At 51.5% G+C, this 17,048-nt stretch overlaps 1 protein-coding gene across 1 annotated transcript; it reads right to left on the bottom strand.

Annotated features, from left to right (window-relative positions):
* Positions 1-12,029: 12,029 nt before the first annotated feature.
* IRX6 (iroquois homeobox 6) lies at positions 12,030-16,119 on the bottom strand. Its single transcript, XM_069456425.1, is given in 7 exon segments — positions 12,030-12,046; positions 12,148-12,250; positions 12,252-12,760; positions 13,524-13,831; positions 14,016-14,125; positions 14,816-15,073; positions 16,075-16,119. Coding segments are annotated over 7 exon segments (1,350 nt in total).
* Positions 16,120-17,048: the final 929 nt, after the last annotated feature.

The following is a 17,048-nucleotide window of genomic DNA, read 5'->3' as shown; positions in this document are numbered from 1 at the left end:
AAGTTAGCCGGGCATGGTGGCACATGCCTGTAGTCCCAGCTACTCGGGAGGCTGAGGCAGAAGGATTGCTCAAGCCCAGGAGTTTGAGGTTGCTGTGAGCTAGGCTGACGCCACGGCACTCTAGCCCGGGCAATAGAGTGAGACTCTGTCTCAAAAAAAAAAAAAAAAAAAAAAAAAAAAAAAAGAAAAGAAAATGTTAGGATTTGTCATTTCTTTTTAAAATGAGCATTTTGTATGTATATATATTGTACATATTATACTATACTGCATGTATATAATTTATAAACATAATCACATCTATATTTGGGGTACCTCTTTGAAAAATTTTTACTAATAGTAATATACACCTGTGGTCTAGAGAAAAGAACCTTTTAGGACATTATTGGCCCCATCTTTAAGAATCTGATGAAAGCTAAGGATACCCTCTCCCCGGAACACTGCATATATACGCACACTTCCGCAAACTGTTTTAGGGGGTTCAGAGAGCTCCTAAAGTTCACCTGTGGATCCCAGGGAAAGAGTTCTTATTTTCAGGTGTCCTCACCCAGGGATTATTCTAGACATCTTTAGGCCACTCCGGCAGCTGGTCACCCAGCGGGTCCTCAGTTATGGAGCCTGACAGTTGGTGCCATAGAACATCTTATGTTCCTTCTGGCCGGAGTCTGCTTGAGCCAAAAATAATGGACCCTAAATAACCGGCCATCTCCTGCCACCCCCCTCAACAGGACGGCCCCCGTAAGCATGACAACCCTTCGTATCCATCCCTCATTGCTCACATTTGTGCACACACACACACACATACAAATTTATTATTAATACATACTTTTCATTATAAAGCAAAATCTTGCAGAAAATTTGGCAAGATAGAAATGTATAAACAAGAACAATTAAAACACTCATAATCTCATCCTCCAGAGAGAACCACGGTTTTCATTTTGGCACATGACCTTGAAATCCACTTTTTTATCCATCCTTGTCTACCTGTGAAAGGATTATTTTTAATGTTGATTAAAAGGAGCTCCATCTTCTGAGTTTACCCTGAAATACTCATGCTTGTGTTTTAAAAAAATTGATTCCAACTCCTTTATTGATTTTTTTTTAAAAAAGATTTCTCTTGAACAAGAATGAGACAGATAATTGCATTTTAGTATATCTGGCCAAAAAGAAACAAATACAGAAATACTGAGGTTCCCGGGATCTTGAACTCAAGGGCAGACATTTGGGCCTTTTCCTGTTCATATGCCTTTGATTTACTCTCTAATTTTGCTGTAAAGTGTTTTCCCTTGAAGGACCTTTTCCTTTTTTCCTTTTCTGACCTCCCCTCCCCTTCCACATTCATTCATTTTTCCAACATAGGTTTTTTTGGTGTCCGCCTTGTGTCAGTCACTGAGCTTGGTGTAAGGAAAAAGGTGAACAAAACCAATCAGCCCTACTCCCAATCTACTTCATCCTTCCATCTTTCTCTTTAGCATCCATTTGGAGGCATTTATTTGTCTTTCCTTTGTAACTTACACCTCTAGAAACATCCCCCAATGCAGGTGGCTTCTCTGACCGTCAGTATTCCATAAACTGTCAGATCCATGAAAGAGGCCTCTCTCCACTGAATTTATGGATTGGTAAAGCCATTTCATAAAAAATGATTAATGATAATTAACATTTTAACTTTGGGCCGTTTAATGGCACCCGACAAAGGGGTCAAGTGAAACTCATGGGTGTCATATGTCAAATGTCACAATTATGTGATGGGGCTGAACAGTAGCTGAGAATTCGATGAAGAGGGTGTGTGAGGAACTGCACTTGGAGCTTCTGTACTCACTCCCGGGGGGCCGCTCCCCCCTTGTCTGAGGTCAAAGGGTTACCACCTACATCCCAAATTAGAAGTATGTGGGCTCCAGTTTGAATTGTGTTTGAGAATTCAGTTTTGTGAAAAATGTAATAGTTCCCTACTTCCTTCTGCTCTGTGTGTTCAATACTCAGCAGGCTTCACTCTAAGAGAAGGCTAATAAATGTCCACTGTTAACAACAAAAGTCGTTCAAGAAATTGAACATCTCAGCCTCGCTTGCTCTGTAACTTGCTCCTCACCCTTTGGTGGCTCTAAGCTGACACCCTTATTTCACTTCCTCACCCCAATCCAGGCTCCCCCTCTGCCTCTTTCCCACTTGTTCCTTCCCCTCTCTTCTTGCTCTCTGAACGTTTACAGATCACTCCTTGGCAATACCCTGCCTGGCTCTAACTGGCCCTCAGGAACCCCCTTCTGGAGGGCACCCCACCCACTGCTCTGCCCCAGCCTCACAGATGGCGCCTAACTACCCACCACCAACACAAAGTGGAGCATGAAGTGAGACCAAGAACCAACATGCTTCAGAAATGGAAGGCTGCGGCCTCCCTGAGAGGTCATGAGATGCGTGGTCAAGGACTAGACAAGATGGCGGACGCCATGTACTAGATCTGGATCTCTGGGAGATGAGAGCTTGGTGCTGAGGTAATAGCTGGTAATGAAAAGGAACACACTCTTGGTGAGGGAGGAAGTCAGTTCCCAAGGAGGAGAAAAGTGTCATAGCAAAACAATGTTTCAGTCAGAGAGTGACACCACATGCCCAGATTCCAGCATCGGGGGAGTGGGCCTTTGCTGGGAGAATTGGGACCTCACAGTGGGGTGACACACGAGATACCTGAGACTGTAGTGTATGTCATGACCTTAGCAAGAACACAGATGACCTTAGCAAGAACGTGGATGGCTGTTTGTCACTTCCCCAGGGAGCCCAACCTTAGAGGAGCAAGTTAATACACTAGTAACTAACATTGGTTGCATATGTGTGTTAGTCCATGAGATAAACACTTAACATTCACCAACTGATTTCATCTTCACTATCCCCCAGGAGCTAAGGTCTAGTTTTATCCCATTTTACCTAGGAAGAAACTGAGGCTCAGAAATGTTAAGGAACTTGCTCACTGTCACCCAGGTATGAAGAGGTGGGGACAGAGTATGAACCCAGCTTGGTCGGACTCCTGTATCCACCTTTTCAATCACGTTACCAACTCCTGACGAGTGAGTGAGTCCCGGTGCCCAAGCAGTAAGGAAAGGGAAGACATAAATAGTGGGCGTCCATACAACGTTTACTTATGTTCCCAAAACATTTATTGAAAAAACATAAAAGTGAATCTATTTAAAGAAAAATATGAAGTAAATATAGTACAAGTTGGGATTGGCCTAAATTGTGAAGGTGAAATGCAAAATAGCAGCGGCTGGTAAGCTCTGAAATGCAACATGGCAGGTTTCAGGGAACGGTACTAGTGGGTACGTTTGAGAAGCAATAGAGGATAATGACGAGTTTTCCAACGTACTGGAACAATTCCCCACTGTTCGGCCATAGCAATCCCCATGTGCCGCAGCTCTTCTGACCTTGCCTTGCGTGCCAATGTCAATAGCTGTTGTCACCAGTCGATGGGCCTCCCGTTTGGTACTTAGAGATTCTCTTTATGCACTTAAAAGGCATCATTAGGACCAAGTGGCTATTAAAGCAGTCTTGCTGTTCGGAATGATTTTCTGAAGCAAATGCAGAGGAAACGTGTTGAGGGTTGAAGTCATTAGCTGCCACCACAGAAGGACTGACCGTGGGCAATTGTGCCATTAATCTTGATAAGGAGAAGTGTGAGCAATTCATAAAATCTGCTGGGTGAGGTTGTTCCCTAAATGGACACCCGAGAGAATGACCCTGTGTCTTTGCTCTAGGTAGAAGAGACACGCGTAAGCTGTGACCTCAACTTGGCATAATAATGAGCAGTGGTGACAGAACAGGGACTCCAGGCCTTGCTGGGAGACAGGCCTGTGGTGGGGCTGGCTGGAGTGTAGGAATATGAGAGAGGTCACAGCTGACATTTCATACAATGCATCCTGTGGGCCAGGCACAATTCTAATGCTTTAGATGTCAATGGTTTAATCTTCACAACAGTCCTGTGAAGTAGGCACTACTGTTATGCCCATTTTAGAGATGAGGAACCTGAGGTTCAGAGACGTTATGCCACTTGTCTGAGGTTGCACAGCTAGTAGTAGATGGAAGAGCTGGGACTCAAACCCAGGTAGTCTGGTTTCAGAGCCTGTGTGCTCGCCACTTGGCTATGCAACGGGAATACATTAGAGTGAATACATTCAGCTTCCTTCCCGCCTTCACTTGGGGAGGGGCGGGGGGAAGAGCATAGGCTTTGGGGTCATGCAGACTTGGATTTGAACTCCAACTCTGCCACTTCCTGGATGTTGGACTTTGGATAGGGACTTCACTTACTTAAGATTCAATTTTCTCTTTAGAATAGAGAATTGTCATGAAATTATTAACAGATGAAATGGCAGACACTTAACAGCACTTGCATACACATCACTGCCCACTTCTTCCACACCGGGGGGACAGAGGCTGCGCTTGCTGGGCCAGGACACTGGTGGGGGAAAGTGGAGGGACAGCAACCAGAGCCTCTGTGCTGAGGGGCCGGCCCAGACCACTGCCCAGGGAGTCAGCACCCTCTTCCCTGTCGCCTGCTTCCTAACTGGCCTCTTCCATTCTGGGTTCTAGGGTCTATAATGGACTGGATATCTGTGTCCTCCTAAAATTCATATATTGAATCCCTAATCCCCAATGTGACTGTATTTGGAGAAGGGCCTATGAGGAGATGTTAAAAGTTAAATGATGCCACAGGGTGGGCCCTGATCTGATAGGTCTGGTGCTCTTAGAAGAAGAGCAAGAGACACCGGAGTTCTCTCTCTCTCCTCCCTGTGGGAACATAGCGAGGTGGCCATCTGCAAGCCAGGAGGAGAGCGCTCACCTGGAACCGAATCTGATGGTACTAGGATTTTGAGCTTCCCAGGCTCCAGAACTGTGAGAAAATAAATGTCTGTCGTTTAAACTACCCGGTCTGTGTTACTTTGTTATGGCAGCTTAACTAATACAGTCTCACGTCCACGTATTGAATGGGAGAGTACATTCTGGAAGTGCATTCAAACTGTACCTTCCACAGTGATCCAGTTCTGGTAAAGAGGGCTACAATTTTTTTTTTTTGCTACTCCTCCCATGGAGCAGTAGGGTCAAATTCCCCTCCTCTTGAATCTGGGAGGGCTCTAGGGACTTGCTTGACCAATAGAATGCAGTGGAAGTGACATTCTGGGACTTCTGAGAACAGGTCATAAGAAGCCTTGCAACTTCCACCAAGACCTCTCGGGCTTCCTGCTCTAGAAACCCAGCGGCATGATGTGAGGAGCCTCTAGCGGCCCAGGAAGAGCCCTGTCTTCATTGAAATGGATTCTCCAGCTCCAGCACATGGACCAGAAAGAAACCATCCCATTGAGCCTCACCCAAATTACAGATCCATTAGAAAAGTCAATGATTGTTGTGGGGTTTCTTTTTCCGCCATTAAGTTTGGAGTTGATTTTCCCACTGCAATACAGAACTAGGACATCAAGAAACACTTCCAAAGGACCTCCTCCCCTGTTCAAAGCCACCTCTCAGTTGCCTCAGGGGTGACTGGGTTGGCACACATGCCTAGGATCTCATGTGGAGGAATTTCCCCACCGTGAATCCACCCTATGGGCAGACAGCTGGGATATATGATGAGCAGGGCTGAAGGAGGTCTCTCCAGTCTAGACACTGGCCTTGCATGTCCAAGATTACGTCTGTCTACAAGCTCCTTTATCAGCCATGTGGTAAAATGTAAACATTAGACCCCATTTTACTATGGGGGAGAACAAGAAATAGATAGAGTTCAGGGAGAAGCCACAGGCTTTTAGACTTTGAGTTTGTCAATCCCCCATACAAATTTTCTAGAAAATTCTGAGGCTAGAAAGAGAAACAACGTGGTTGTAGTTCATTGGTTCTTAACATTGGCTGTACATCGGAATCACCTGGGAGCTTTAAAAGCCACTGCTGGGCCCCACTTCTAGAGACTGGATTTAACTGGATTTTTACCTGGGTAAAAATCAAAACAACACAGCAGCTCCACCCTCCCTCCAGCTGATTTTATGCACTTCCGGTGTTGAGAACTACAACTCTAGACTCATCATCATCATCGTTCTTGGGTAGGTTTCCAAAGACTATAAATAAAGCCCAGTTGGGATTTGGGGACAGTACAAATGAGGGAAGGCTGGTGAGGGAAGACATAGTCTCTAATGATCCCATAAATAAAAATCATGCTCTACATTCATACAGATCAATTCACCAAAGAGCAGAATACGTACCACTGGCGATGTGATGTGGGCTGGTCCTGGTGTTCAGTAATGCCAAATCTCAGAATAACCCAAATTATTCCCTTTTCAAATCTCTTGCAGTCCTCTGATTACACAAAGGAAGTCGGTTCGGCGCTAGCTTGTCTTTAACAACTCTTCAACTCTTGCCACCCACCAAAATTCAAACATCACTGATCTAAATCCTTCTCCCCATAGCAGCCAGGTGAGAGAAGCATAGAACTTATGAAAGAGTCACATCCCAGCCTACCAGGAGAAAGCTGAGTCTTGGAGACATTTGGTGACCTGCCCAAAGACTCAGGTCACTGTTCCTCAACCCCCACAACTTAACTTTTAATGAAGAAAAAATTGTGCTGATAGAGTGTGTCCTCTGCCATATAACCAGGAGATGCACCTTAGACTCCATTTCTTACTCTGATCCCAGAGTAAGAGCAAAAGGAGTCTTGCTGGGGGAAGGGGAAGATGCAAGGAAGCTGAGGGAAAGAATGAGTCACAAAAAAGGCTGAGATTTGGTTTAGGAGACAACTTTCAAAAGTTTTGTGGAGAAGGAATTTGGTTCCAAACAGAGAGATCTTTCTAACACCAAAGCTGCAACTGGCTGTGTCAGACACAGGCAGGGTGAAGAGTCCCTTCCATCAGTTCTTTCATTTGCTTAAGATATTGTCTTTCCTTCCTAGTGGCTTTCCTCAAATGTGTAGATTCGTCACTGCATGCTCATGTTCAGGGACAGAATTCTCTTGCATACCAAGGAACTGGGGAGTCCTAAAGTGCTGCCAATCCTGGGACCCTAAATAGTCTTCAGGCAGCTGGGAGAGGCAAGTTAGCCTCCTAGTTCTCCTCATCCCCCTCCAATAACAACAAGCCTTTGAGCTTCAGGATGGGGGAAAAAAGAACTGAACTGGATGAGGAGATTGAATGTGAATCCAGATGAAGTCCTGCAGGAAACGTTTGCACCTGTTACTGGGATGCGATTCACTCTTGGCCAATAGCAGGTGTCCTAAGCCTTCTTGCTGAGCTTAGAGTCTGCCTACTTGAGCCACCACTACTCGGGACAGAGGCCCAGCAGACCACTTGGGGTGCTTGTTAAAAAGGCAGATACCCCAGCCCACCTCCTGGTGTGATTGTTTAGTTATAAGCTGATTTTGATGGTAGAGATCCATGGGCTACATTGTGCCCAGCACTGACCAGGGGTCATGTCCCAGGGAAATGTGGGCAATGTGATCAGCTGATGATGCTCTTGGCCAAGATGTGGGGGTGAATCCAGGTGACACCAGAGTCCTTTCTCATTGGACATTTCTGAGAGAGAAGGAGGGCAACCTAGGAGTCCAGAGCATGAAATAGTAGAATCTAGACGTTTACCATCTCATAAACATATGCTCTTACTGATAATTGAATAAAAGAATCTTAAAATAATAGAACACATTAGCAGTAGAGCTTAGTGGTTAAAGAATTGGTCTTTAGGATCTGCCTTCTTTACTGGGAAGCTGGACAACTGACATCGAGTTACTTAACCTCTCTGAGCCTGTTTCCTCTTTCATGAGTTGGGCATACTGGTAGGGATAATACAATGCTTCCTCAGATTGTTGTGACATACAAATGCGTCAGCATTTACAGGATCTGGTGCAGGAGACTAAATGTGTGTGTCCCCCCAAAATTCATATATTGAAATCTAATCTCTCATGTAATGGTATATGAAGGTGAGGACTTTGGGAGATGATTAGGTCATGAGTAGGAAGCCCTCTTGAATGGGATTAGTGACCTTATAAAAAAAGACCTTAGAGCGTTTCTTCGCCCCTTCTACCATGTGTCTATGAATCAGGAAGTAGACTTTCACCGGACGCTGGACCTGCCGGCACCTTGATCTTGGACTCGTCAGTCTCTAGAAACATGAGAAATAGTAATACATGTCTGTTATTTATAAGCCATCTAGTCTATGGTATTCTGTAATGTTGCAGTCCAAATGGACTAGGCCATATCATGTTGAGTCTGGCACATGGTAAGGGCTCCTGAAGTTCTTATTATTGTTAACAGGGTCACAGAACCTTAGAGCTAAAAGTGATCACAGAGATCATCTAGTGAGTCCAATGCCCGTCTAGTGACTCCTGGCAGGAGAAGAATCAATAACGGGAGAAGACACTAGACGTGAGTGGCTTCCCCGTGCAGCACCCCCTCTCCTCCAGGATGCCTAGACCCCTGGTTGCTGCCCAGCTGCAGGAAGGGGCACATTAACTGTGGAGGGAGTTTGGAGGTCCAGCTCCTACGATTCTCCAAACCAGAGAGCCTCCACTTTCTGCACTTAACCACACGCACTTTGTGGAGCTCATGGCCCAGCTCTTGGCCGGGCAGGCCAGGCAGGCTGCGCTGAGGAGGGTGGGGCTGCGTCCTCCCTCCCCTTGCTCTGGTGTTTAATCAAAACTGTATTCAAAATATGATTCTGGGAGATTATACTGGGGGATTTGCGGGAGACTCTCAGCGGGGGTAGAGATGGCGGGAACAGATTGCCACTGGGGGCCTGAGGCTGGGATAATCACAGGCTCAGACGTGCCATTCTCAGGCCCTTCTCTGGGACCCCTGGAGCTCACCATCAGCCCTGGAGGAGGCACTGAGTACCAGGATGGAGACTAGACCGTCCTGGTAGTTTACAGCTGGGGAACTAAGGGGGGAAAGGCTTGTCCAAGCCACATAACAAGGTGGTAATGCAACTGAGAAGGTAAAGCAGGTTTCTGGGATTCCTGGGTACCCTTTTCAGCCCTCTCACACCCCACTGTCTCCAGCCAACTGGGCTGGGATCTTTGGGACAGACTTAGGCTGCAAGCTCCTGCTCTGGGCTGGGGGAGGTGGGGAGAGGCAGCCTAGGCCTCCCAGGCAAGAGATGTTTCTTGTAGCTGGAAAGAGAACCTTCTAGGGCAACACCGGAGGGCCTACTTTCCCTAGGGCTGAAATGCTGGAGGCGGTGCCTGGGTAAGAACCCCCCACCCGCCACCCTCTGGATCCCAGTCCCTGCTGAAGCACGTGGCCTGGGTTTAGGTGGGTCCCTTCTCCAATCTGGCCTTCAGTTTCCTGTCTCCAAATGTTCACTGGGTGTGATTCTAAGGACTCCTCTCTCCCTTCCACAAAATGTCTAGCCTGAGCCCCTAGGAACAAGCCTCTGCCACCTCTGCAGTCTCCAGAGGGGTCTACCTGGCCCCCCAGGAGGGGGTGGGGTCGAGAGCGCCTTGAAAGAAACCTCCAGCTAATGCTCTTTATTACAAGCGTTAATCCCGCAAAGCCTACTGGAAATAATGTTTATCTTTTCGCAGTTTAATTTTCCGGACCCTAAGCCGCGGGTCAGCGAGGGCGACTGGAGTGTCCCCGGGGAAGCCTGGGGTGGGAGCAGCTGTTGCCCAGGAACAAAACGAAAGCAGGAAACGGGTCTCCCAGAGGAAGCGAAGAAGGGAGGGGGAGGGAAGGCGGGCGGAACCGAGAAGGGCACCGGACCCTGAGCGGAAAGCAGGGTGGGTCTCCACCACCGACCTGTGTGACGCTGAGCCAGTCCCCTTCCCTCGTGTCTGGCCTCAGCTTCCTCACTCTAACAAGAGGTTTGTGTTTTGTCATTCATGATCTCGAAAGTCCCTTCTGACTCCCAGAGTCTTTTCTATGGAAAAGCAGAGGTGGGGCCAGGCGGTGTCCACCTTTCCCCTCCTCAGTCTCCGAGGGTCTTAACACCCCATGCGGAGGAGGCGCACCCTCCTCGCCCCAGACATCGGTGGCTGCATCGGGCTGGCCTGGAAAGGCCTCCACCCAGCTAGGGTGGGCGGGGGCGGGGCCCCGAAGACCCGGTTCTTAGGCGCACCCCCACTGCCTTGCCTCCCGCCTTCTCGCCCCGCCCCCACCTCTCCCGGAGCTCGCCTCTGGGGCACTGCCCGGGTCCCTCCTTCCCCAGAGCAAAGGTGCGCTCTCTCGCTGGCTAAAGCCGAAGCCTCTAGACCCGGGGCGCAAACTCAGGCAGGCTCAACTGGCCCGCACTGCGCCAGCGCCTTTCAATCTCTCCCCCCAGCCCCCACTGCCCGACACCGCCGGCCAGGGGGACAAAGCCCAGTCCCTGCCGGTCAGCTCCCATTGGTTGGCTTGCACCGGAAGCGTTTGCTGACACTTTTGATTACACAGAAAGAATGTCTAGCTGACCTGGCAAACTGTCTGACTTCAGGAGGTTCGGTTCTAGGGGAGGAGCGCGGTCCCCCATTCCCTCCCCTCTCCCCCTAATAAACTTACAACCCAAGTACAAACCCCCGGAAACAAATGCAGGTTCCAGACAAACATCCTGACATCTCCCACCACCTCGCACGCACAAGAACCAGGGGGTCTGGCCCAGCGAGTCGGTTACACAGCGTTGGGTCCGCTAAGCTGAAGACGCCACGGCCTTGTCTGTTTCCTTGTCAGTTTCGTTTCCCGCGGTTAAAGGACTGAGGTCTGCAGCCCACGCCGCGCTGTCCCCCAACCTCTGAGAACCCCTGGCCACATTCCATCCTTGCCTCCACCCTGACCTCTCCAGGCACCCCGGGCACAGATAGGCCACACAGCATGGGTTCCGATTGATTATTTTTAAGGACAGAAGGGGTGGGGAGGAGGGAGAAGATGCACATGGTTCTGAGGGGCCATATCAGCCATGAAGTTACAAAGTGACAGGGTGGGGGTGAGCAGGAGAGGAAGCCTGGCCCTGTATCCAGAGGAGGAAGGGACACTTGGTAGAGTCAGCGCTCAGGGCAGACCCACCCAGCCTCCCACTTGGCCTTCCCCAGGTGCCCTGCTGCCTCTGTGGGATCTGCTAGGGTACCAGTCTGCCCACCACCCCCAGCTCTGCATGCAAGGACAGCCGCTAGGAGGGATTCTGCTGCGTGTCTGTCTCTTAGGTGAAGTGAGAGCTTCTGGTCTCTGGAAAGGCCTCTCAGCTTCTTATGGTGGAAGTGGGTTTGAAAAGTGGGGCCCATTTCCAAGATTCTTCGTCAAATGGCAGCCATTGCGCTAACCTGCTGAGAGAGGAAAGGTTGATTAAAACCCGAAGGCGCTTCCTGGCAATTCTTAGGAAACCAGAGGTCAGCACGTCTAGTTGAAAGGCTAGCAATTTGGCTGCCCAGAGGTAACGTTTGTACCCGTTATGTGTTAAATTCAAATAATAGTGTTACCCACTTTTCTAAGCCAGTAGCTAATCCTGAGAGATATTACTACAAAGATCAGAATCTGACAGTACTTGCTAGAGGCTGCCTAATGTTTGAGGAACATCCCTTTGTGGGGTGAAATCCCTTCCACCAGGTTAACACAGCCACAGAACCAGCTATGGACAGTCACCACCTCCTTGGGGATGAGACCTTGGGGAGGAGTGCTCTCCAGGGACAGCAGCAACCCTGGGCTTGAAGTTGTTGAACTCAGGGGCATGTGTACACTACTTATGGGTTTTAATGGGCCACAGAGAGGGCTGCAAGCTGGACTTAAGCACTGACCTTAAACCCAGTGTGTGTCTGGCCCACCCCCTTAGAGGTCTGTGAAAGCCCTGGTGCCCGCCTGGCCCTAGAAAACTCTTGGAACCAGCACAGCAGGGGGCCAGCTGGTCTCCTCTCTAGGACAATGGCACTTGTGCTAGAGGAGCATGCTCATGCACACCTGGTGCGGAGATCTAGGTTGCCCATCTCTGCCAGGACTTTCTAAGTGATCCTAAGTAAATTACTCTCTCCCTCTTAGTTTATTACTATTATTTGGCTTTCCAAATGAGGGAGCACTCGAACTTTTATCTCCAAGCTTCCCTTTGGAGGAAGCTGTGGAAAAATGTCACCCCAGGTCTGCACCTGAGTCGGGAGAGGCAGAAAGGGGGTGCGATGGCTAGGCAAGGGCGATGGGGTGGGTGTTTTTTAGGACAAACACCCCAGCGCCGTTGGGGGTCCACTACCTTCTGCTCCAGACGGGTACTGGCACTGCATTGCAGGCTCCCTCCTCCACGGGCACGTTGCACAGTTCAGCGGTAGCCCCTGCAGGGCAACCCTGGAGTTTCCCAAACGCTTTGGCTACTCAGGAAGACTCCTCGCACGCGGAGTCTCCGGGGCCCGCGGGTCGCCCGGTGGAGGCTGGAGGCTGTACGGGAATCGTGTGGCACTCAGGATTTCACGGCCTGGGCCGGGTTAGGGGTGCACCTTCGAAAGCGCTGGCTGCCGCAGTGTGCGCCAGAGACCAGATGCGCGGTTTCTCGCTGCATGGGTAGTGCAGGGTACACCTGGGGCCGCCAGGCTCGGCCGCGAGGAAGTCAGCTTCTCCCGACCCAGGGGGCTTATTGAAGGAGAAGCGAGATGCAGCCAGGCTGCACTCCCTGCGCTCCAGGCGGCCCTCTTGCGCTGGGGCGCATGGCCGGGGAAGCGACAGCGCGCTCTTATGGAACTCTGCCAGCCTGTCCGCGGCTGTGGCCACTGCCTCCTCTTCTTCAGCTTCCTCCTCCTCCTCCTCCTCTTCCTCTAGGTCTTCTAGGTCACTCAGCCTGAGCCCCCTGGTCTCCTGGCTAGCAGTAACATCTGCAGGAAATCAAGAGCGAGTGAGAAAAGCCCCAGGGCCCAAGGGAAATCCGCGGGAGTGCCCATTCCCGAGAAGCTTTTAGCAAGGCGCGCCCTGCACTCAGGGCATTCGCGTTGTAATTCACCAGACCTGCCATACCGTCCCTTACACTTGCGCCAGGGCTGGCCGCCTGGCCCGGGGAAGAATTCCCGCCCCAGCCCTGCCCCCACCCCACCCCCTTCACCGACTCCTCTCCCAAGAATCCCCACACCAAGGAACGCTCGCCACTTTGCACTGTCCAGTCCCGGGTCTCAGTTTCTCCATTGTAAAAAAAGGGGTGTAAGGGGCACAGTTCATACCCACAGGTGGCTGCTGTTAAATTATTTAAGTCAATAAATATTCCCTGAGCGCCAACTATGTGCCTGACATTATTTAAGTATTAGGTATTTAGGGGACACAGCAATAAGACACTTTGTAGTGGAGCTGCCATTTAGAGGGGTTAGACAGACGTCACCTATGTACACTTCCTCGTAGCGGTATAGCAAAGGAAACAAAACAGGTTGGGATAATAGAGACTGAGAGGCTACTTTGGCTTGGGTGAGGGGAAGGACCTTTCGGAGGTTAACACTTTGAAGTTGAGGAGAAGCCGGTTCTGTGGGGGATTCCAGGCAGAGGGAAGCGCACTGGCAAAGGCCCGGAGGCACGCAGAGAAAGCTAGTGCAAGGGTAAGCGAAAGCACCTTCCCGTAAAAGCTGTGAGGCGGTTGGCAAATGTTTTCGATACCTTTAGTGTCACCGTTTAGGCAGCCCAGCGATTCCTCCGCGCCGCCCTCTGCCTTCCTATCCTCCGCACCTTTGTTCTTGGGCGCCCACGTCATCTTGTTCTCCTTCTTGAGGCGCCGGCGCGCGTTGGCGAACCAGGTGGACACCTGGGTGAGGGTCATCTTGGTGATGATGGCCAGCATGATCTTCTCGCCCTTGGTGGGGTAGGGGTTCTTGCGGTGCTCGTTGAGCCAGGCCTTGAGCGTGCTAGTGGTCTCCCGGGTGGCGTTCTTCCGGCGCCCAGCGCCGCTCAACTCCACCGCCCCGTACCTGGGGGGAGACCCCGATGGTGTTTTAAGATGGGAATAGGGGCTGCGGGCAGGGCAGGGGACAGTCTGTGGCCTGGAAGTGAGGTTCCGCGCCCCCTCCCTTCCCTCCCGCGTCATCCACCCTGCCTTGGCAGGGGAGGAGGAAGGACGTGCAGTGCCAGCCACCAAGGTGCCCCACTCCTTACCGATCATATTGGTACTGCCCCAGAGTCGGCTCATAGGGATAATAGGCTCCAGGTTGTGCCAGGCCAGGTGTGAAACTTCCTGCAGCCTCCTTGAATTCATACTGTGGATTCTGGTGGGAGGGCAAAAGAGAATTCAGGACCATATATTTGGAGAGGAGGAAAGTGGGGTAATAGCTAAGGGCGTGGACTCTGGGGTCAAGTTTGGTTAAATCCCAGTACCACCACTCACATTGGCTGTGTGACCTTGGGCACAGTTGTTTAACCACTCCGTGCCTCAGTTTCTCCCTTGGTAAAGTGGGGACAACAATATACCTATAGGTTATTGAGGAAGACCATGCTGGTGGAGCGGTTGGCAGAATCCCAGCTGCAGAGTAAGCAGTACTTAAATGCTAGCTGGTGTGATTACTGTCCCCCCAACACATCAGCTGAGGCATTTCCTCAATTTACTCTCCTTCCGGGGCCATCCCTTGATCCTGTGTATCTTTATGACTTTGGATAAAGTATTTGAATCCCTTCACACCTCAATTTCCTCATCTGTAAATTGAGAATAGTGATGAATTGCCTACCTCACCGAATTAATATAAGTGCAAATGTTTTCTAAACAATATGGAATTCTGAAACTGTAAAGTGCTGTAAAGATGTATTTTTTTTTCTTATACGTAATCCTAACCATTTCGTTTTCTCGGAGTTGTGCGTCTTTCCTAGATTTTCCCTGCGTTTCACCCGCCGCTGGGGCTGGCTCATGCCCCCGAGGGCCGCGTGTTCTGGCGCGCGGCCCCAGGCCCCACCGCGGTACTCACCAGCGCCCCATACAGCGCGTGCGGCTCCGGGCCGTAGGGCAGGTAGCCAGGGTAGCTCTGGGCAGTTGCAGCGGCCGCGTAGGGGGCTCCATAGATGCCCAAGGCGGCGCCCAGGTCGGGCCGCGCACTGCCCAGCAGCCGACTATCGTAGGGTGCGCAGCAGAGAGCGGGAGCCGGGGTGGAGCCTGAGGCCACATCTGAGACTGAGCGCGGGCTGGATTCGCAGCAAGTGGCGCTGGAACTTGCAGACACCAAAAACTACGGGGGCGAGAAAGGGGGCACTGCAGATCAGAGGCCGGCGCCTCCGGCTGGCAGAAGCTAGAGGAAAGGAGGGAACTGTCGAATCTCTCCTTCATTCATTCCTTTATTCTACATTAACTAAATGCCACCATGGGCTGAGCATTCTGTTAGGTGCTGGGATGGGAATTATCCCATAGCAATTCATCCAAATTGCCCTCATAGATGCGCCTAGACCATTGCTAAGGCTCCAGACTCCCAGGGGGGTCCAGGAAATGTGAACGTTCTGAAACCCGACTTAAAGATGCCAAATCCTTCACCCCCTTCCCTACCCACTTCAGAGGACCTACAAAGCTGGAGCTAGAAGTTAGCCCTAGAGGCCATCATCAACGTCTCATTCCTAATCCCATTTTCTGGATAGGAAATCGAGGACCAGAGAGTGTATGAGACTTGTCCAAGATCACACAGCAGGTCAAAGGTCGAGCTGGCACTAGATTCCAGGAAAATATACCTGGCACTCTAGAGAGAAGGTGGAGAACAGTGGTGGATGTCTCCAGAACTTTACCAAGAAATTTTTGTCATTACACAACACCCACCCTGGATTGGAACCAGAGAGCTTGGACTCGCCAAAGGAAGGGGTAGAGTAAGAACAAAGGTCAACAAACGAACAACAATACGGTGAGATGGACAGCACTCTGGCCTTGAAAGCTTTTCCCCAAGCCTCTCCCGGCCATCTGTACAGGAGGCTTGACTGGAAGATCCCTGGGGTCCCACCCACTTCACTAAGCTCGTGGTCAGAGTGCCCACGTTTCGGGTCACACGGTTTTCCAGCATGCACGCGGGAGTGAAACGTTCTCATTCAGGGATTGGGGATGTCAGAGGAGGTGGTGGTACGTTACCCTGGTCCTTGCTCCCTCTGGCTTCCTCTGGGGACACGAGAGGAGGAAGCTTACGGACAGGCGTGCGCTCTGGCCATCCCCTCCACCCAGTCTGCCCTTTTCCTCCCTGGAAGCGCCTCTTACCTGGGAAGCGCCGCCGTATGGGTGTCCAAAGTGTGGGAAGGACATGGTGGCTGTCCCTGGCCCGCCTCCCTCTTCCCTTTCGAGTTCCCGTCTCAGCCCAGCTGTTCGGCGCCCTCAGCCGTGCAGCGCTTCGGTTCCTTACGCGGCTGCGGGTGCCCAGCGCCAGTTCCTCCGCCCGCTTGGCGCGACTGGAGGCAGAGCCGAGGGCAGCCCAGCTGCCGAGCCTTGAGCTCCGGAAGGCGCCCCTCCGGCCCGTGGGGTCCGGAAGACAGAAGGGCCCATGGATGGGCAGGGGAGAGAAGAAGGTGCGGGTTCCCAAAGGCGCGCGGTGTCCAGGTGTGTTTCGGCGCTGCGCGGGGCTGTGAGGCTCCCGAGGTGTCCCAGTCCAAGGTGGCCAGAGGCTCAATGTGACGTCACGGTAATCCCGGGCCGCCAGACGGGACCCCGGGCCCCGGGGCCCCGGGCCACCAAGCGTGCCAAGCGCAGCCAGCCCGTGCGCGCGCGCACTCTCACCCACACTCGCACTTGCGGTGGTTTGTGCAGCTGGTGAGGAGCGTCAAAGACCCTGACCCTCTCTGCTCGGCGCTGAATCCTACCCCTTTTCGCCTCAAGCTCACGCGCGCGCGCACACATACAATCTCTCCAAATTACCCGGGAGAAGTAGGAGAAACGCCTCCCTCTGCGCCGCGCAGGCCCCGGGCGCAGCGCGCTCACCTCCTCCCCTGCGGCCCCAAGGCGAGAGGCAACCGGGGCGGCGAGGGAGGAGAGAATACAAAAGAAGAGACAGGAGAGAAGTGGGGGAGAAAGGCAAGAGGGAGAAGGAGGAGGGGAGAGGAGAGAGATGCGGAGTCTGGTGAACGGAGGCGCGCAGGGGAGGAGGAGGGAACTGGGGTGGGCGCAGGCTGGGCGGAGGGTAAGCACTGGCAGGTGAAGGAGAGCTGAAACTCGGGGGACGAGCCTCCTTGGCTGCAAGA

The sequence above is a fragment of the Eulemur rufifrons genome, chromosome 23 (genome assembly GCF_041146395.1).
Source record: "Eulemur rufifrons isolate Redbay chromosome 23, OSU_ERuf_1, whole genome shotgun sequence".
NCBI lineage: Eukaryota > Metazoa > Chordata > Mammalia > Primates > Lemuridae > Eulemur > Eulemur rufifrons.
This window is presented reverse-complemented; position numbering and strand designations above follow the sequence as displayed.